The 22,774-nt window shown below is 37.8% G+C and overlaps 1 protein-coding gene across 2 annotated transcripts in view; it reads left to right on the plus strand.

The window, feature by feature from the left end:
• Nucleotides 1-22,774, plus strand: part of PCDH15 (protocadherin related 15) — a 648,893-nt gene that overhangs the window by 468,493 nt on the left and 157,626 nt on the right. For both annotated transcript variants that reach the window (XM_042459844.1, XM_042459843.1), the window contains 2 exons: nt 15,788-16,093; nt 19,380-19,604. In XM_042459844.1, the coding sequence (XP_042315778.1) occupies nt 15,788-16,093; nt 19,380-19,604 (531 nt within the window). The remainder of the gene's footprint in view (nt 1-15,787; nt 16,094-19,379; nt 19,605-22,774) is intronic.

The following is a 22,774-nucleotide window of genomic DNA, read 5'->3' on the forward strand; positions in this document are numbered from 1 at the left end:
AATCTTCCTTTGGAAGGGTGCCCCTTCACAGTGGTCTGTTTCCCCTAAGTTTATCACAGTGGTCTGTTTCACCTGATTCCCCACCTGTGGTTCCCCTGTTTTTTCTCGTTCTTTTCAGATCGTATGGATTGTACCATAAGAACTGGATTGTGTAGTTATTAATTACAGTATACCACAAAGATGAACATCTGTTTAATTTAAGTACTGTTGTATGTTGGAAACTATTGTAAATGTTGAATACATTTCTTTTTGAAGAACCTGTTTCACACAATGTAAACAGCTTGTTTCCCTTTATAGTGGATAGCTTCCTTTATTATGAGCATATTGATAGCTTGATAATGGGAAAATATTTAAATTGCTTCCTTTTTGTGCATCTGTAAAATTGCTAATCCACCCCAGAAAGGCACTCTATACTGCATACTGTTGTGCCAGTTGGCAAAAAAAAGATATTCCAGCAAAGTTATGGTTCACTTAAACCCAATTAAATTATTGTTATTTGGAATCACAAGAACTATTATGTTCTGTTGATTTCACTTTGGTGTCTAAGATTTTGAAAGGGTCAGATGACATTTGAGCAATTTCTGCCACAGGCGACATACATTTTTTGAACAACTTGTTTAAAAAACTCGAGGAAGAAATGGAATATGTGAATGCTAATTAGAAATAGTCAGTGATCGTTCCAGGCAAGACCATACAAATAACTCACATCTGCAATATGGGGAAAAAACTGTATTGCTTTGCCTACTTAAAAATACCCAGCTATCCCTTTATATATAATTTACAGAGAAGTGAGGAATATATATTTACTTCTTTAAATTGTCTCACTGAGCATGCTGCTCTTGGCCCACCAGAAGTGTTTTCAGACTTCTTCAGATGCAGCCTTTTCACACTACATAAATGTAGTGCAGCCTTCATCCCAATCTTTTCCTAAATCCCTGCCTTATGTCCTACCCAGCATGCCTTTCGGGTTTTAAAAAAATAATTGTATTTTCTCCTGACTTTTCATACAATTTCGGGATCTGCTACTGTGAGTTTCTTTTAAAAAAGAAAGAAAGAAGATCCAGAGAATTGGGTTGCTTGGGAATAGCAAGGATAGTGGAGACTATATGATGGCCAACTGTGCAGCTGCCCCAGCAGTGACGTTTTGTATCTGCGGCTTACACAATTGCAAGGTCATCAATGGGTTTCATCAATGAAAAGGGTTGGGCTGGGGATAGAGCAGTTATGGGTCAGAGATGTCATTGTGCTAATTATATGTCCATTGCAAGATTGGCAGGTCAAGGCCCAAATGACAAAATAGAATGATTCCCATCTTAGTCCCAGCTTCTGCCAACCTTGCAGTTCAAAAAACATGTAGAAATGCAAGTTGATTAATAGGCACCACTTCACTGGAAAGATAACAGCATTCTGTGCAGTCATGCTAGCCACATGATCACAGAGCTGGCTGTAACAACACTGGCTCTTTGGCTTAGTATGGAGATGAGCACCACCCGCTACAGTTAGACATGACTAGACAATCTTGTCAAAGGGGAACCTTTACCCTTATTCATCATGGTTTAAAAGCCATATGTAGCTTATAGCTTATGAAACTGCCATGGCTACATCCTACCTACGTATCCTGAGATCTGTAGTTGTGAGAAGTACTAGAGCTCTCTTGCTGAGAATTCTAAACCCCTTCTATAACCCAAGATATCATAAGCTGATTTTGGTGGTTATAGTGGAATCATAGTGCTGTGATTATGTAGTGTGAAAGGGCCCTGGCCTCTCACTTCTTTTTTTTTTTAAACGACCTCTGCAAGTAATTTCTGTAGTGGGCATCATTCAGTATGTGAGGATCTAGAGCTACATAGATTTGGTCTACAATTCAGAATTTTCCCAGTTTCAGTAAACAAAAGTTATGGTGGTTATTGTTCTGTTTATCTTTTTGTTGGAGGAGACAGATTACTTTATGCCTAAATATGTAAATAAAATAAATAAATAAAAGGGAACCATTTGCACACAGAAAATACGTGAAGGCCATGGACAAAACCCTTCTCTTCATCTATCCTTCAATCAAATGTTATAGACAGATAAAAAATAACAAAGGAGAGTATGGTTGGCATGGCATGGAATAGGATGAGATAGAATCATAGAGTTGGCAGAAACCTTAAGGGTCATCAAGTCCAACCCCCTGCCATGCAGGAACACACAATCAGAGCACCCTCGATGATGGCCATCCAACCTCTGTTTAAAACCCTCCAAAGAAGGGTTTTTTTTTTAGCTGCTGCCTCACACAGTTGACTCATGTTCAGATGTCTGTGAGGGTGCTGTTTCTTGAAAGATGACACTGATGGTTACACTCCAATCTGATGGATATTACTTGCTCAGACCTTTCTTATGATGCAGTCTCAATCTTCCACTAAACAACCTTTCATTTTTATTTTTTAAAAAAGAGATTCAGCATAGTTTGAATCAAAGGCAATATTTATGTCTACAAAATGCCATTGTTCTTGGGGTATAGAAAAGTGTAAGAGGATTAAGGATTAATTCTTTTCTAAATTAGGTGTTGTAATTTATCTCATTGTACCTCTAAAAATCAATCTGTGTTTCCTTCTAACGGGATCCAAACAAGGAGATCTGCTTCCACTGCCTCCATAGCCACTGCATATTTTCCCTGGATAAAGTCAGTATTCTTTCAGTTCCAGTTGAAGACATATTTCATCATGAAAAGCTTTATTTTTAAGCTGCTGCCTCTACTGAGGCCAGTTTTTTTACACCCAAGGTCAAATTATGATCATCTAGTGCAGATGCATTTTTCTGTTTCTCGGAAGGTCTCATTCGATCTTTTTCTCTGTCACCAAGGGGTACAATATCTACAGTATTGAATGAATGCCTTCAAAATAAAGCTAATTTAAAAGGGACTGACAAGTGCCTCACTGATGGGTTAGTCTGTAAAACAGAGGTCCAAAACACACTAATCTAGTTTGGACTCCTTTCACTGCCCTGGCTAAGTGCTAGCGAATCCTAGGAGTTGTAGTTTATTGTGGCACCACAACTCTGGCAGAGAAGAATAAATGTCTTACAAAACTACAGTTCCCAGAATTCTCTAGCGTTGAGCCAGGGCCATTAAAGAGGTCTCAACTGGATTGTTTCTGGCATGTGGTTTGGACCAGAGTTTTCTTAAATGAAAAGGCCACAATTTAAGGAAAGACATTACAGATCAGAATATAGCTCAGGAGGGAAGGAAAGATTCCTTGGACATTAGAGACCTCTGTATCTGTTGCTGCTGGCCATTACAGTATGGTCCAATATTTTTATAATATGGACATTGTCTGAATACTAGTTTCTGTTCATCATTTTTTTCTTTTCTTTTGTTGATTACGGTATTTGTTTTGTAATTGTGGAATAGTGAAGGTTTCTCCATCCTAGTCATATAAGGGTCACTTTGAAAATTGAGTCCAGGCATGGATGCACTGGGCATTGTTTGAACTGACCTCCTGGTTAACTGAGGCCTGTGTTGTTTTCTATCTGCACACTAAAAAATAATTCTTGCAGTGAGTTTTCATGGATTAATACTTGAAATAGATTTAAGTTCTGTATTTCAAACTTGTGACTGCCCTGATGACTTTCCATTAGTCTTTACATCAAAACTTATATATTTAGAATGGGATCAATGACTTTTAAATCTTTTTATTGAAAGGGGATAATGCTGGACAGAATGGTAAGTAGTTTAGGTTAGTCTTCTGGGGCCAGAATCATGGAAGTGAACATTACTCATGTTCCGTTAAAGAGGTGTGTTTATGCATCTTAGAACCATGCCACCTTAGAAGATCCACCCATGTTTCTCTTTTAAGCAGTTTGTTTCTCGTAATGCTTCATGCATAAACTTGTCCCAGATTTTTTTTAACACAATTGAGATTTCTGGGATTAAGTACGATATTTTATATTCAGTCCTGAATGTACAACTAGGGATGGAAAAGTTCCTTTTTGTTAAGGGGAAGATTATGCATTTCAGTTTTGTGTTTGCTTTTCATATTCTGAAAATTGCATACATCTCACCTCTGTCCAAGGTAATGTGCTGTACAGTGTGCAAAGTAAAATAGATTAGGCAGTAGCAATACAACAGACACATCAAAGCAACTTGTTTGGTACAATTCAGTAGAGAATAATTAGACTGCATCCTCAACAAAGCATTTACTGTATCACCTTTTTTCTTTGTGTTAGTCTTGACAGTGTGCAGCTGTAGAGAGAGGATCATTTGAGTTTTTATTTCTAAAAAAGAAATAAAGAAAAAGCCTACTTCATATTCATATTCATTCTAAAAGAATGCATTGATCCAGTGCTTAATATAAATAAACCCACCTTCAATAAGTCCAGGGCTATCTGGCAACATTTATCTGTACTTCCATGTGATAATTCCATAACCAATATCAAATTAACACTATTAATCTGTAACCATTGTGGACAAGAGTCTCTGCAATCTGTCCACATTTACTTCAGATATGTACTTAACTATATTTTCTCTCTTTATTTGTTGATTTATGCTCAATAATACCATACAATGTATATATAAATAATTATTAATATTTCAATTTATATTGCAAACACTGCAAACATTTCAATGCTCCTCTCTCCCTCCCTCAACCCCTCTGCTATGACAGATTTTTATATCCAATGCCTATATGTTGATATGTATTTAATAGTTTCATTAGTTTGTATCCCTTTTCACCTTTGATTTTCTCAACCCCAAACTCCCACTTATCCCACCATATCTTTCTTTATTTGATCATTATATTTTCCTTTTCTCTCCTTCAAAAAATCAAATAAAAGATATTCTGCCATGTGATACAACTAATTTTTTGTCCCAGTGTTGTTTATTTTTCACCACAGTGCTATCACAGTGACGTTTACAACTGTATGACAAGTTGTACACATATATCCTCCCGCATATCCTCCCAACCTGAGACCTTGCCATTAAACAACAGAGCAACTACAGAGTACATGAAATCACTTCCTCCCACCAAGGGTCACAGAGTATATTACCCCATTCACATCCACACCACCACCCTCTGAGGACGCCAGACACAGGTTCAGGTGAAATGTCAGGAATAAATATTTCAGAACATGGCCACATAGCCCGGAAAGCCCGTAGAAAACAAAGGATCTTTTGTGTAACAACTCTTTAAAAACAACCATTTGTTGTGAGCATGCATCCTTAGTTTTCTGTTTTATTCTCTTCATTCATGATAAGTAATATAGTTTATTGAGTCACAACATCATAGGTTTCCAGATGTCTTCATTCATGGTTAGATTTTTGTGTAAATGTTTTGGAAGAAAGGTGAGGAAAGTTCTCTTCCTGAAAGTATAAAAGCGAACAACAGTAATATTTCCAATATCCTGTAATGGGTTTTGAGACATTTTCTGCTTTCCCATTCCCTGACATCAAAGATAGCACATTAAACAATTTAATTTGTCAGTTTAATTTTAGAAAGCAATAAATCTTTTAAAAGAAGTATTATTGTTGTAATGGGTATTGGTTATAATCACTTAACAGCTGTTTATTGCTTTCATGTGGCTTGTTTAAAAGCAAACTATCTGTTCACACACATTGGCTTTTCTTGTATACACAGTTAAGCCCATGATTATATGATATATATATATATATATATATATATTATATATAGCCATCTACATGACTGAAATTCTGACCCTGAATTGCTAGCTTGTGGATAACTGCAAGGAATAGAGGAAAAGCTGCTTGATGGTATGTGTGTTCATGAATATGTTTAAGTAGACCATTACCCCATGGCACTGATAAACAGGTGATAATGCATTCCCTCACTCAAGCTTCAGGAAGGAGATAGAACCTCAAGGCTGGCACTTTCACTAGCAAACCTTTTAATAGGAACTGATAATATATCTCCAGCAGATGAAATAAATACTATGGTTTCAATCTACAATAGAAACGGTACAAGTATGTGCCTCTGATAAACTGAACCACTTGTTCACATGTGTTTTGGAGACAAAGCGACCACTTATACAGGCGGCACTCAATCTTTTCAAAGTCAAATCAGTTACACAAGTGCTTTATGGATCCCAACTGTGACCCCTCCCCAACTCTGCACCATTGAATTTCTGCAATCCAATTTCTAAGATCAGCATTCCAAGTGCCAAAATGTTTTTCTAATGTAACTCTGAAACTGAGTCAGGCTCTATGAAAAAGGAGGCCAGAGTGTGGTTGTAACTCAGTTGCTGGCTCGAGACTATCCTTCTTTCCTACTGGCCTTGCTCCACTAACCCTGACTGTGAATTCCAGTCTACATGGAAACAGTGGTGATGGGTAAATTTCTTCACTGGGCTTCTCTCCAGAACTTTTGCTCAGTATGGATATGAAAAGGCTAAAGCAACCATCAAACAACGTGTAGACATAGAATGGCAGCTATACCTAGCTAGCACCCAAACTTCTATTGCTAGTACCCAAAAACATTACTCAGCTCACCTATGACATACTTAGCAAAACTCAAAGTCCCTAAACACCGGAGAGCCTTTACTTTGACACGATACCATGCCCTTCCCTCAGCTGTCCTTGAGGCCGATACAAGAAGATCCTTTCTCAAACAGACTATGCCCCTGTGACTCTGGCCAATAGAGACAAAAGAGCACATATTATGCCAGTGCTCTACTACCGGGACATCTGCCTCAGCCTTATTTCACTTTTATTGTCTAAACATCAGGACATACCGTCTTTACACTTCTTTGCTGCTTGAGGACACCAATCCTGATATAACATATAATGTTGCCAATCTTAAGCTGCGGTTAAGATCTGTCAGGCAATGACCTCTGTAGTAGGCTAGTACAAATCTTGCCCTGCCATACTGGATTTTAAAATGATATTTTAAATTGTTTTAAACTTATGTTTTTACCTTGCTTTTACCTTTTTTTATTCTGTATCCCCTTTTTACCTGTGCTGGTCTATGACCATATAAGTGACCTGACTTGTGTTTTAGAGGTGTTCTGAATTTTGAAATTGCTACCCAAAATTGTCCATTTAATTCACAGCTAGAAAATGAGTGTGTTTGTTTTGTCTGTGTACATGTATGTCTTCTAGGTACACATGCAAATCTCATATCAGAGCAAAATTTATGAGTGTACAACAGGCCTTATACAGGATATAAGGATTTAGAATTCCTGCCAGCAGACTTTATTAGGATGTAGGATTTCTGCCTGTTAGGCTTGATGTCCACACATCACAACATTCCTCCTTGTGTTATTATTTCTTTAATGACTCTTTGTATTGACCTGGGTTTTTACTGAATGTTACAAATCCATGTAATTATCCAGATTGCCATGTTGTTGTGTTTCTTTCTTTACAATGACTGTCAGGATCTAAGAGATGCTGTTTTCACCTGGATTGTGACCTAGTATACTGCTAGTAAATGTTGCACAGCCACCTTAAGTCATATTCTTATGAAAAAGGTGAGATACATATTCAGGAAATGAACAGATGAGGCATGCTTGCATGGGCAAGTCTTTAACTAAAATGCAAAAATACTGTAAGTATGCAATATTTACTACACTGTATCCGTGCCTTCATCTCAAGAAGCAGTATCTTTCCACTGAACTGATTTTTAACCTTACCATTTACATTAGAGAATAGTGACAAAGGAGGAAGTCACATACTGCCCACCCATAGTAAGATATGTTGGTAAGGATGTGCTAGCCCTCACAGACAGAAAAAGATGAAGCCATTAATGTTTATTGTGTGTTATGATACAAAAGTGAAACAAGAGTGTGATTTTATTAACAATTTTAATTAACTTTTAATGATTCCGCCCTCTGGAACAGAATTGGGACGCAATGGGAACGCGCGGCGGCGGCGGCGTTCCTCCGTGCGATAAAGTTGCATTTTGGGCCCCATCCGGTGCCCATTGCGCTCCATGCGCGCCCACGCTCATCCCCGTTAGAACGCGCTGGGAAACGGTTTATGCCCCATGCGATAAACTTCTATATGATGGCCAACTGTGCAGCTGCCCCAGCAGTGACGTTTTGTATCTGCGGGCTTACACAATTGCAAGGTCATCAATGGGTTTCCATCAATGAAAAGGGGTGGGCTGGGGATGGAGCAGCTATGGGTCAGAGGTGTCATTGTGCAATAATTATATGTCCATTGCAAGATTGGCAGGTCAAGGCCCAAATGCCACAAAACAGAATGAGTTCCCATCATTAGTCCCAGCTTCTGCCAACCTTGCAGTTCGAAAGCATGTAGAAATGCAAGTAGATAAATAGGCATCACTTCATTGGAAAGATAACAGCATTCTGTGCAGTCACGCTAGCCACATGATCACAGAGCTGGCTGTAACAACACTGGCTCTTTGGCTTAGTAATGGAGATGAGCACCACCTGCTACAGTTCGACATGACTAGACAATCTTGTCAAAGGGGAAACCTTTGCCCTTATTCATCATGGTTTAAAAGCCATATGTAGCAATTATAGCATTATGAAACTGCCATGGCTACATCCTACCTACAGTATCCTGAGATCTGTAGTTTGAGGAAGTACTAGAGCTCTCTTGCTGAGAATTCTAAACCCCTTCTATAAAACCCAAGATATCATAAGACTGAATTTTGGTGGTTATAATGGAATCATAGTGCTGTGATTATGTAGTGTGAAAGGGCCCTGGCCTCTCCCTTCTTTTTCTTTTTTTAAACAGACTCTGCAAGTAACCTCTGTAGTGGGCATCATTCAAGTATGTGAGGATCTAGAGCTACATAGATTTGGTCTACAAATTCAGAATTTTCCCAGTTTCAGTAAACAAAAGTTATGGTGGTTATTGTTCTGTTTATCTTTTTGTTGGAGGAGACAGATTACATTTATGGACCTAAATAATGTAAATAAAATAAAAGGGAACCATTTGCACACAGAAAATACAGTGAAGGCCATGGACAAAACCCTTCTCATTCATCTATCCTTCAATCAAATGTTAATAGACAGATAAAAAATAACAAAGGAGAGTATGGTTGGCATGGTATGGGAATAGGATGAGATAGAATCATAGAGTTGGAAGAAACCTTAAGGGTCATCAAGTCCAACCCCCTGCCATGCAGAAACACACAATCAGAGCACCCTCGATAGATGGCCATCCAACCTCTGTTTAAAACCCTCCAAAGAAGGTTTTTTTTAGCTGCTGCATCACACAGTTGACTCATGTTCAGATGTCTGTGAGGGGTGCTGTTTCTGCACATTCTTTCAAGAATGACACTGATGGTTACACTCCAATCTGATGGATATTACTTGCTCAGACCTTTCTTATGATGCAGTCTCAATCTTCCACTAAAAAACCTTTCATTTTTATTATAAAAAAAGAGATTCAGCATAGTTTGAATCAAAGGCAATTATTTATGTCTACAAAATGCCATTGTTCTTGTGGGTATAGAAAAGTGTAAGAAGGATTAAGGATTAATTCTTTTCTAAATTAGGTGTTGTAATTTATCTCATTGCACCTCTAAAAATCAATCTGTGATTTCCTTCTAACGGGATCCAAACAAGGAGATCTGCTTCCACTGCCTCCATAGCCACTGCATATTTTCCCTGGAGTTGAAGACATATGTCATCATGAAAAGCTTTATTTTTAACAGCCTGCTGCCTCTACTGAGGCCAGTTATTTTTACACCCAAGGTCAAATTATGATCATCTAGTGCAGATGCGTTTTTCTGTTTCTCGGAAGGTCTCATTCGATCTTTTTCTCTGTCACCAAGGGGTACAATATCTACAGTATTGAATGAATGCCTTCAAAAATAAAGCTAATTTAAAAGGGACTAGACAAGTGCCTCACTGATGGAGTTAGTCTGTAAAACAGAGGTCCAAAACACACTAATCTAGTTTGAGACTCCTTTAACTGCCCTGGCTAAGTGCTAGCGAATCCTAGGAGTTGTAGTTTATTGTGGCACCACAACTCTGGCAGAGAAGAATAAATGTCTCACAAAACTACAGTTCCCAGAATTCTCTAGCGTTGAGCCAGGGCCGTTAAAGGGGTCTCAAACTGGATTGTTTCTGCCGTGTGGTTTGGACCAGAGTTTTCTTAAATGAAAAGGCCACAATTTAAGGAAAGACATTACAGATCAGAATATATAGCTCAGGAGGGGGAAGGAAAGATTCCTTGGACATTAGAGACCTCTGTATCTGTTGCTGCTGGCCATTACAGTATGGGTCCAATATTTTTTATAATACTGGACATTGTCTGAATACTAGTTTCTGTTCAATCATTTTTTTCTTTTCTTTTGTTGATTACGGTATTTGTTTTGTAATTGTGGAATAGTGAAGGTTTCTCCATCCCAGTCATATAAGGGTCACTTTGAAAATTAAAGTCCAGGCATGGATGCACTGGGCATTGTTTGAAACTGACCTCCTGGTATAACTGAGGCCTGTGTATGTTTTCTATCTGGACACTAGAAAATAATTCTTGCAGTGAGTTTTTCATGGATTAATACTTGAAAATAGATTTAAGTTCTGTATTTCAAACTTGTGACTGCCCTGAATGACTTTCCATTAGTCTTTACATCAAAACTTATATATTTAGAATGGGATCAATGACTTTTAAATCTTTTTATTGAAAAGGGGAATAATGCTGGACAGAATGGTAAGTAGTTTAGGTTAGTCTTCTGGGGACCAGAGTCATGGAAGTGAAACATTACTCATGTTCCTTTAAAGAGGTGTGTTTATGCATCTTAGAAAACCATGGCCACCTTAGAAGATCACCCATGTTTCTCTTTTAAGCAGTTTGTTTTCAGTAAATGCTTCATGCATTAAACTTAGTCCCAGATTTTTTTTAACACAAATTGAGATTTCTGGGATTAAGTACAGTATATTTTATATTCAGTCCTGAATGTACAACTAGGGAATGGAAAAAGTTCCTTTTTGTTAAGGGGAAGATTATAGCATTTCAGTTTTGTGTTTTGCTTTTCATATTCTGAAAATTGCATACATCTCACCTCTGTCCAAGGTAATGTGCTGTACAGTGTGCAAAGTAAAATAGATTAGGCAGTAGCAAATACAACAGACACATCAAAGCAACTTGTTTGGTACAATTCAGATAGAGAATAATTAGACTGCATCCTCAACAAAGCATATTACTGTATCACCTTTTTTCTTTGTGTTAGTCATTGACAGTGTGCAGCTGTAGAGAAGAGGATCATTTGAGTTTTTATTTCTAAAAAAGAAATAAAGAAAAAAGCCTACTTCATATTCATATTTCATTCTAAAAGAATGCATTGATCCAGTGCTTAATATAAATAAACCCACCTTCAAATAAGTCCAGGGCTATCTGGCAACATTTATCTGTACTTCCATGTGATAATTCCATAAACAAATATCAAATTAACACTATTAATCTGTAACCATTGTGGACAAGAGTCTCTGCAATCTGTCCACATTTACTTCAGATATGTACTTAACCATATTTTCTCTCTTTATTTGTTGATTTTATGCTCAATAATACCATACAATGTATATAATAAATAATTATTAAATATTTCAATTTAATATTGCAAACACTGCAAACATTTCAATGCTCCTCTCTCCCTCCCTCAACCCCTCTGCTATGACAGATTTTTTAGTATCCAATGCCTATAATGTTGAATATGTTATTAATAGTTTCATTAGTTTGTATCCCTTTTCACCTTTGATTTTCTCAACCCCAAACTCCCACTTATCCCACCATATCATTTTCTTTATTTGATCATTATATTTTCCTTTTCTCTCCTTCAAAAAAATCAAATAAAAGATATTCTGCAATGTGATACAACTAATTTTTTTGTCCCAGTGTTGTTTATTTTTCCATCACAGTGCTATCACAGTGACGTTTACAACTGTATGACAAGTTGTACACATATATCCTCCCGCATATCCTCCCAACCTGAGACCTTGCCATTAAACAACAGAGCAACATACAGAGTAACATGTAAATCACTTCCTCCCAACCAAGGGTCACAGAGTATATATACCCCATTCACATCCACACCACCACCCTCTGAGGACGCCAGACACAGGTTCAGGTGAAATGTCAGGAATAAATTATTTCAGAACATGGCCACATAGCCCGGAAAGCCCGTAGAAATCAAAGGATCTTTTGTGTAACAACTCTTTAAAAACAACCATTTGTTGTGAGCATGCATCCTTAGTTTTCTGTTTTATTCTCTTCATTCATGATAAGTAATATAGTTTTATTGAGTCACAACATCATAAGGTTTCCAGATGTCTTCATTCATGGTATAGATTTTTGTGTAAATTGTTTTGGAAGAAAAAGGTGAGGAAAGTTCTCTTCCTGAAAGTATAAAAGCGAACAACAGTAATATTTCCAATATCCTGTAATGGGTTTTGAGACATTTTCTGCTTTCCCATTCCCTGACATCAAAAGAATAGCACATTAAAACAATTTAATTTGTCAGTTTAATTTTAGAAAGCAATAAATCTTTTTTAAAAGAAATATTATTGTTGTAATGGGTATTGGTTATAATCAACTTAACAGCTGTTTAATTGCTTTCATGTGGCTTGTTTAAAAGCAAACTATCTGTTCACACACATTGGCTTTTCTTGTATACACAGATTAAGCCCATGATATATATATATATATATATATATATATATATATATATATATATATTTACAACCATCTACATGACTGAAATTCTGACACCTGAATATGCTAGCTTTGTGGATAGCTGCAAGGGAATAGAAGGAAAGCTGCTTGATGGTATAGTGTGTTCATGAATATGTTTAAGTAGACATTACCACATGGCACTGATAAACAGTGATAATGCATTCCCTCACTCAAGCTTCAGGAAGGAGATAGAACCTCAAGGCTGGCACTTTCACTAGCAAACCTTTTAATAGGAACTGAATAATATATCTCCAGCAGATGAAATAAATACTATGAGTTTCAAATACTACAATAGGAACAGGTACAAGTATGTGCCTCTGATAAACTGAAACCACTTGTTCATACATGTGTTTTGGAGACAAGAGCAGACCACTATATACAGGCGGCACTCAATCTTTTCAAAGTCAAATCAGTTACACAAGTGCTTTATGGATCCCAACTGTGACCCCTCCCCAACTCTGCACCATTAGAATTTCTGCAATCCAAATTTCTAAGATCAGCATTCCAAGTGCCAAAATGTGTTTCTAATGTAACTCTGAAACTGGAGTCAGGCTCTATGAAAACGGAGGCCAGAGTGTGGTTGTAACTCAGTTGCTGGCTCAGACTATCCTTCTTTCCTACTGGCTTTGCTCCACTAACCCTGACTGATGAATTCCAGTCTACATGGAAACAGATGGTGATGGGTAAAATTTCTTCACTGGGCTTCTCTCCAGAACTTTGCTCAGTATGGATATGAAAAGGCTAAAGCAACCATCAAACAACAGGTGATAGACATAGAATGGCAGCTATACCTAGCTAGCACCCAAACTTCTATTGCTAGTACCCAAAACATATACTCAGCATCACCTATGACATACTTAGCAAAACTCAAAGTCCCTAAACACCGGAGAGCCTTTACTTTGACACGATACCATGCCCTTCCCTCAGCTGTCCTTGAAGGCCGATACAAGAAGATCCCTTTCTCAAACAGACTATGCCCCTGTGACTCTGGCCAAATAGAGACAAAAGAGCACATATTATGCCAGTGCTCATACTACAGGGACATCTGCCTCAGCCTTATTTCACTTTTATTGTCTAAACATCAAGGACATACCAGTCTATTTTACACTTCTTTGCTGCTTGAGGACACCAATCCTGATATAACATATAATGTTGCCAGATCTTAAGCTGCAGTTAAGATCTGTCAGGCAATGACCTCTGTAGTAGGCTAGTACAAATCTTGCCCTGCCATACTGGATTTTAAAAGGATATTTTGAAACTTATGTTTTTACCTTGCTTTTACCTTTTTTTATTCTGTATCCCCTTTTTACCTGTGCTGGTCTATGACCATAATAAAGTGACCTGACTTGTGTTTTAGAGTGTTCTGAATTTTGAAATTGCTACCCAAAATTGTCCATTTAATTCACAGCTAGAAAAATGAAGTGTGTTTGTTTATATCTGTGTACATGTATGTCTTCTAGGTATACATGCCAAATCTCATATCAGAGCAAAAATTTATGAGTGTATAGCAGGCCTTATACAGGATATAAGGATTTAGAATTCCTAGCCAGCAGACTTTATATAGGATGTAGGATTTCTGGCCTGTTAGGCTTGATGTCAACACATCACAACATTCCTCCTTGTGTTATTATATTCTTTAATGACTTCTTGTATTGACCTGGGTTTTACTGAATGTTACAAATCCATGTAATTATCCAGATTGCCATGTTGTTGTTGTTTCTTTCTTTACAATGACTGTCAGGAATCTAAGAGATGCTGTTTTCACCTGGATTGTGACCTAGATATACTGCTAGTAAATGTTGCACAGCCACCTTAAGTCATATTCTTATGAAAAAGGTGAGATACATATTCAGGAAATGAACAGATGAGGCATGCTTGCATGGGGCAAGTCTATTAACTAAAATGCAAAAATACTGTAAGTATGCAATATTTACTACCACTGTATCCGTGCCTTCATCTCAAGAAAGCAGTATCTTTCCACTGAACTGATTTTTCAACCTTACCATTTACATTAGAGAAATAGTGACAAAGGAGGAAGTCACATACTGCCACCCATAGTAAGATATTGTTGGTAAGGATGTGCTAGCCCTCACAGACAGAAAAAGATGAAGCCATTAATGTTTATTGTGTTGATGTAATACAAAAGTGAAACAAGAGTGTGATTTTTATTAACAATTTTAATTAACTTTTAATTGATTCCATGAAGATAAATGGTTTCATTATCATGCCTCACACTGAGCACCATGGCAGGATATTAAATGTCTTGAGAAACTTCCTGACAGTAGTGCTGATAACTAAGAACTTTTGTGTTATATTATCGTGTGGGATCATCTAGAGACTCTTTTATAAATGTACACAGATGAAAGTGCACTTCATTTCACTTATATGGCCAAAGTTACTATGCCTCAATTTAATTAAATTGAGGAAAACAAGTTATAACAACACTGGATTTGCTGATATTTTGAATGCTGTGCCTTCCAAATCCTGTCCTCCTCTCCATTTTCCAATCATGGCTTGAGATCATGAAGGAATTGTCTCTCATTGTCTCGTGTCTCTCATTGATTCTAGAAACTAATAATCCCAAAAATAAACCAGGAATACCTAGCAGAAAGTGTGAGCATATAGTCTTCTGAGAGTTTCCTTCTTTACTGAGCGTAACTAATCCAAGAACTTCTAGAAAGTAGGAACCTTACAAAGTTGGTCCATACAGACTGTTGTACCATCATTTGCTAACCCAGGACTGACTGATTAGCTTCTGTTTACAGGGATAGACCTGTAAATTCCTGGTGTACATTCATCTTGATCTTACCTGACCTTAACATTGTTGCAGCCAAATTTAGTGTCTTAACAGCAGTAATGCCAAACCAACATATTTTTATTGGGTTATGTCTGTTTAGGACTTCCAGTAGCCTGGAATCTGAGTTCTTTTCATGGACACATATATAATAACCTTGGATGTCCAGCCTTTTTCAGATCATAAGACTCCAAATTGGATATATACGTGTGTGTGTGTGTGTACGTGATTTATTGCGCTGTGGCGTGGAAAATGCTGGACATTCAAGGTTATTTTACACACACACTCCAGTAATGTGGAGTGAATCTCCTTATGCCACATACTACTCTACTCTAACAACATTTTCCCCTTACTTTTAGGCAACTGACCCTGATGCTGGAGTAAATGGCCAGATCCGGTATAGTTTGGCAAATCTCAACCATATTTTTCGTATAACATCCAATGGCAGCATTTATACTTCAGTGAAGTTAAATAGAGAAAAAAAGGACTATTATGAACTCATTGTTGAAGCAACAGATGGAGCTGTGGATGCCCGCCGTACAACATTAACTCTAGGAATCAAAGTTCTAGATATTGATGACAACAGCCCAGTGTTCAGTAATACCTCTTATACAGTGACGATTCCAGAAAATCTGCCCCCAGGCACAGTCTTCCTACGCCTAGAGGTAAGAGAGGCTTGAGTCCCATGGATGTCATCAGCTAGGCAGAATGTTGTATGATAGTATTATGTACAAACTGGTCTCATTTACGGAGAAAGAGATTATTGAAGTATTAGAATGGAGTTGTGAAGAATACTCATTTATATTTGCAACCTTGACCAAAATGGGCAGGGGGTATCTCAACACTCAAGATACCCACTCCATCAAGGAGGAGAAAACACACTATGATTGCATTCTCGGTCTTTCATGGGGGAACCACATTTGCACAAGAAGGCAATAAGCATCTGCGCAGAAAATGTGGTTTGTGACAGAAAATGTGTATTTTGTGCAAAATAAACTGATTATGGTGCAAAGGTGGTTTTTGGTTTTGCACAGACAACACATGCAGGAAGACTACATGATTGGTTTGGCTTTTTTCCTGTGTAAAAACTGATGGATATGTGCAAATTACATAATTACGCTATTGCTCAAATTATGCTATTGACCAACATTCCACAATTAGCATTAATATGCAGATTTTTTCACAGGAAAGCTATATGCATTTTTGTCTCAACATGTTTTTTATGGAAAAAACCAAACTTTCTGCAGGTATCAATGCATTGCGTACAAAATCCATGTTTTCTACCCCAAAACATACTTTTTTGCACATGAAATCCATGTGTACCTTTGCAGAAATGCATTTCCACTGATGAAATTCCAGAATAGGAACAGTATTCAAACACTGTGCAGGAACTCTTGTATTCTCAAAAAGCAAGGAGAAAATTGATTGAATTATTCATTCTTCCATGTAGGAAGGAAATCAGTGAGGAGTTAAATCTCTAGGAAAATCTAAAGCTTACATTTCTACAGTTAATAGTGTATTTTAATAAACATAAGGACGAGAAAAAGAATATGACTACAATGCTGTCAATCTTTTATTAAAGTGATAACCAATATTTAAGTTCAGATGACTGCTAACATAGTCACTATTAAATCTTCTTCCCTCCCCACATCCTCACACTATTTTTTTCAGAATGATTGGCTAAATTATTACTCCCTAAATTATTACTTTTAGCACATCTGATTAAATATATAACATCTAGGGTCCAACATATTGCTTCTGATACCAATAGAGTAAATTTTCCTGTAAAGATTTTGTAGTTCAGCAAAATCTTAGCTTATTTACTTTCACAATTGTAAAACAAAACTATATTTTGCATCAAGAGGAAACATATGAATCATAATAAGATCAATGTGTATTTGATAGGCATAATCGTTTTTAGGATTATTGCTATTTTAGTGTGTCAAGAACCATGCAGACTGCCTTCTCCTTGAAGTGTGCAAGCATACACTATATCTGCTTGAATATTTAAGCATTTAAGAACCATACGTGACATGGATAAAAATTCCTATTCATGACCAAAAGGTGACTGGAAATTCCCATGTTAAATAGTGGCTGAGCAGACAGGCCAGGATAGCATAAGCTCTCCCCTTGTTATCCTTCCCCCAGTGCTCACCTGAGTCAGTCCCTGGGTTTACACACCTATTGCCACACTGACCTGGCACCCACTACCGGCACATGTTCCTTACTTTGACATGCCATTGCTCATACTTAGAAGCCCCCCATTGTTGCATCTGATGTGGAAATCAAACATCTGTCTTCACCCATGTGGCCAAGCACCCCGTTTCTATGTCAGACATAGTGACATAGGCCATCTTAGTACAAGTGATGGCACTGCAAGTTAAGGAACACAGGGGGGCATCTAAACTGTTGGGTTTTGTACTGGAATTTCCAGGAAACTCCACAGCAAACCAAGGGTAAAGTTACCCTTCGATAACAACTGATTATCCTGGGAACAGGCCAATCCTTGGAATCCTCATCTGGTCTAGCAGGATTGGAGCCCTATCCTGCCTCCAGGGATTTGACCTGTGTTGCCTGAACTGGCTGATGTGAGACCAGAAGGAACCTGGCCCTTTTGGCCCATGTGGACAACCACATAGAGATGGGCAGGTAAGGAGTTGAAATGGCAATGAGGCCTTAGCTGTGGCCACACTGGTTTAAATAGCCTATTGCATCCTGGCTTGATGCCAGTGTAATGACACACCACGGTTTGTGGAGATCAAAAGCACTCCCATCACAAGGCTGGGAGAGTTGTGTGTCTGTGTAGCTGCTAGCACTGATTGTAGCTCCACAATAACTGGGTAACTTAAATGAATCTGAGAAAGCATTATTGATCATAATATCAGAATTGTTTAAAATATATTCCTTTTAGTATCATATCTATAGTATATTTTATGGAATCATCATAATTATTGCATATTTTATGTACTAGAACATGTCTACACTGGCCAAAAAAAAAAAAAAATGCTGTGCTCACCCTGAAGCTAATGCTGGCAATCCTGACAATGTATGGCTATTTCTGGGAAGTATCTTTGTTTTTAAGCCCTTAAGACAACTTTGCTCCTAACTAAGCAAAGTTAGGGGAAATTCCAGTTTTTCAGAAACCTCAGCGTAACCTGAGGTTCTTTTGCCATGTGGACAGTTGAAGTGGGCCCAGTTTGGTCCAATGAAGTTATCCACATGCCAAGAGCCACATCATCTCCCTTCCCCATGCTGAGCAGCACAGGGAAAGGTGGTGGCCTGTTTTGGGAGCTGCTGACTTTACTTCCTTGCAAGCAGGAACTCTTTATAAAGCCTGCCTGGTGCATGATGGTTTCTGCTGAAGACAGAAACAGCTGTCCAGACTCCTTGTTGATCATATGTCTGCTCAGCTGTTTCTGTCCTCAGTAGATGTAGCAGAGCACTGGGCAGGCTTTACATGGAGTTCCTCCCATGATGAAATGGCAATAGCAGCTCCAAAAAGAGAGAATGGGTCAGTGGAGCAATGCTGCATCAGCCCAGCTGGCCCAGGTGCACAACATAGCATTTGGCCTGCTGCATGGGGTTTCCATCTTAGTCAGTCCAGGGCCACTAGAGCATAATGTTCCCAACCAGACCCAGACTAAGCTGGTGGTATAGACAAACCCTTAATGTTCAACTTATGAACTTATTTCTGTCTGTGGCAGTGATTTATAGTAATATACTTCATACAGTTTTCATTTGAGATGAAACAAAAAGAGGACATGTGTAGGTCACATTGGATCAGAGCCATCTTGTTAATGTATATTTAAAAGGCCACTTTCAAAAGGCAAAATTATTCTAATACAACTGCAAAAAATATAAATTTTTACTTCCTTGTGTGTTCATGTATTTGTGTGTATGATACACTGTTTTTTGTTATAAGCCAACCCTTTGTTTTTTCATTTCCTTTAGGCTAAAGATATTGACCTTGGATCCAATATCACCTATGGAATACGAACTCCAGAAGCACACCAGTTTTTTAAATTGAACAGATTCACAGGGCAGCTGTCACTTTTAAAGTCCTTGGATTTTGAGTCATTTTCTGATGCAGATGCAACTTTCACATTTGTAGTGGAAGCCTTCGATATTGGGGGAACAATGCCTCCAGGCCTTGCTTCTGTCACTGTGAGAATAAGGGTAAGAATTTACTTTTCTCCCCTTTCTGCTGGCATAATCTGCTAAGTAGTGTCATTAAACAGAGACACAGTGAGATTTTAACAAAAAGCAGAGGCATCCAAAAGATATCTACAGCTTTCTCTTATAGTTTCCAAATGCTCCTTTCCTTTTATTTGCACAGTTCTACAGACTGTTTATAACACTAATGGTTTCATGTTTAACATGAATAGTACTAGTAAATATAATTGCTTTGAAAATATCCATAATGGCAGTGTTGAGCTATATATTGGTGAATCCTTTAAAATCCCCCAAAGACTGAAATAAACACTCGGCAAAATTGTTTCCTAAAGTGGCAACATCTATATTTCATTTTAAGTCTGCATAAACCCATAGTTTTATGAGCCGCACTTACAGATCAAACTGCTTGTACACACTACACTAGAATTTCAATTTCTGATCTTACGAGTCTCAAGTTTTGCAAGAGAAATGACTGTGGGAGTATAATGTTTCTGCATTTGTGATTTACAGCGATACACTTACAATATTTGCTTTGCCTTTAAGGAGTCCTTCAGAGAGTACATTTTTAGGTGTCTATTTTAAATATAGAAGCAGCAGTGTAAAGTGTAAATGTGACAAACATGTATCAAGCCACTGCACAGTTCATTCCTTAGGCAGTGGTGACCTACTAAGGATTACCTATGCATAATGAAGCAGCTCTAATGCCCACTTATAAACCACGAAGAGTAATATCCTAATGTTAAAGAGCTCAGAGACAGGCGGCTATCAGTATTTCTCATGACTGGGTGATAATGACTTTCTTTTTTTTTTTCCCTGAGAAGACAGAGTTTTACCATCTCCATGTGCATATGGGCTGTACATGCATTAGGCTACTGTGTTCTTTACATGAGTTGACTTTGCCTTACTTCTTTCTTCTTTGTTTAATCAAGGAAAGGCAAACAGTAGGCAGTGTGGTGTAAGTTGTCATGCCTTCTTGAAAAGGAACGTTTCAAATGAGTGGTAATAAAATTACTTAATTTTACTGCAAGAGAGTGAATATCATTCTCATTCACTCTATTAGAATCTCTTTCACAGACCCAATTATTTAACATCTTTAATGTTCAACATAAGAATTTTAACCAGACACACCTTGCACAGATCTTATGTGGTTAGGATTACCAGGTTTTCAAAAGAGCAATATGAGACATTCAAAATTAATGATGCACATGGTTGAGTGTCAGGAAGTAACTCTTAACATGAATGTGTTCTGTCCAAATGAAAGTATTGATTTTAGTTAGCTATGGCACAATACAGACTGGCACTTTGTGCCGGCCTGTAGGTGGAGCCATGGTGCAGAGTCGGCATGCTGGATGTCATGGCTCTGCCCCTTCGTGCCATGATGCTGCGTGCCCTTCTAGATGGCACACAGCATCATGGCGTGGCCCTGGTGCTGCATCTAGATGATGCAGTGCCAAAAGGGCATCACAAAGCTGCAGCACTGCAGCTGTGATGCCCTTTAGAGGGCGCAAAAAGGAGCCCCCTTTTGCAGCTCCTTTTTGTGCTCTCTAGAGGCCAGATTGGGGCCGCAGCGTTCGGTTGCCGCAGCACTGATCCGGACAGTATGGGGCGGCTGCTGATTGTCTGCATAAACCCTATATTTCTAGGCGATATTGTTCATATTTTCCAAACATAAATTACTTTATGGTACTTATCAGGAAAATCTGTATTTGGTTCTTCTTGGGCATACATCAACCATCTTGAATACATTTGACAACTATGATTAAAATTCAGAATAACCTGAATCTCAGATTTGGTTAGATTTACAATACAGCTGTACCTTTCAACACTCACACACACGCAAATATGTTATACAGTCTACATAAGGAACAAGCTTTCAAGAGCTCAAGTAAGGGACATCCCTTATAATAAAGGACCTCAGGCAATGGTATGTATCTATGCATGTAACTAATTTTTAATGGCCTTCCATTTTGCATGTGTTCTTCAAGATCACCTTTTCAGATCTCCTTTCCAAAGAGTGTCAGAACTCAAGTTTTGTGGAAAGTGTGACAGGCTTATGTTTTTATGCATTACAGAAAAGTAGTTACAATATAGTGGGTATTTCAACGAATCCCACAATGTGCTGTTATCCTTCTTATTTCAATTCACTTCTTACACTTCTACCAACTTATTCTGTTGGTCTTTGCTGCACCTGTCTAACTTTTTCCTTCTCATGTAATCATTCATCATCTTTTCTTCCATTCCATTGTATCCAATCCAGTGATCATCACCTCTCCAATGCTAAATTAAATTAATAAATTTAATAAATTAACTTCTCTATTCTGTATAGTATATAAATGATTTACTTTTGCTATTGATGAGAAATGCTAAACATTAACTCTGAACTGAAATGCTCACATAGTCTGGGGTGTAATTTTGGCAAAAGTTGAAATATACTATTTTACTGGGATTTTTAGGGTTCATTAAAATGCATGGTGGTGTGTTCTCACACATCCATGAAATCCCTATTAATGTATTCTCTTTCTGGACTTACCCTGCATGTCACAGTGATTTTTCCAGACAAATTATGAAAGTAATCTAACTTCAGGTCAGAATATAAATTCATTATTTTCATCTATTGTAGTGTAGCTAGAGCAAATTGTATCTGTCTCTAAAAGAGCTCCTAAATTTCAAATGCAATTATAAACAGCCTTAAAGTGCTTTGATTTATTGGCATGTTTAAGAAACTCTTCCAAAAACATTACACATATACAAAAGCAAATCATTACAATTTAAAAGTGTGAAGCCATTATAATTGAGAATATAATGACATTAAGAATAATAAAGACTATAGAGAGCATTCGCCCCATTTTTTGTGCATATGGGATCTCTGATCTTCACATTGAACTTTTCTGATGCAAGGACTTGCCAAGAGCCTTGTGTGTGCCACAAGACCATCTGTGAAGGTGAAGGAGAAGTGGGAAACTCTGTGTATTCATTAAAGGATGCTCAGTGTTACACATCAGGATCAGGCAGTGATCGTGCTATTTAAAACACAGTACTTTGCATTGCCCCTGTTCAGGCATGTGTATATCAGCTTACATAGCAGAGATGAACCTTGTGCCTGCTTGCTCTGTTATCATACTACCCCTTCTCTCCTTTCTTCTCAGTCTAATTTAAAAGGTTGTTGTTTGAAT

Source organism: Sceloporus undulatus, chromosome 3 (genome assembly GCF_019175285.1).
Source record: "Sceloporus undulatus isolate JIND9_A2432 ecotype Alabama chromosome 3, SceUnd_v1.1, whole genome shotgun sequence".
In the NCBI taxonomy this organism is placed as follows: Eukaryota; Metazoa; Chordata; class Lepidosauria; order Squamata; family Phrynosomatidae; genus Sceloporus; species Sceloporus undulatus.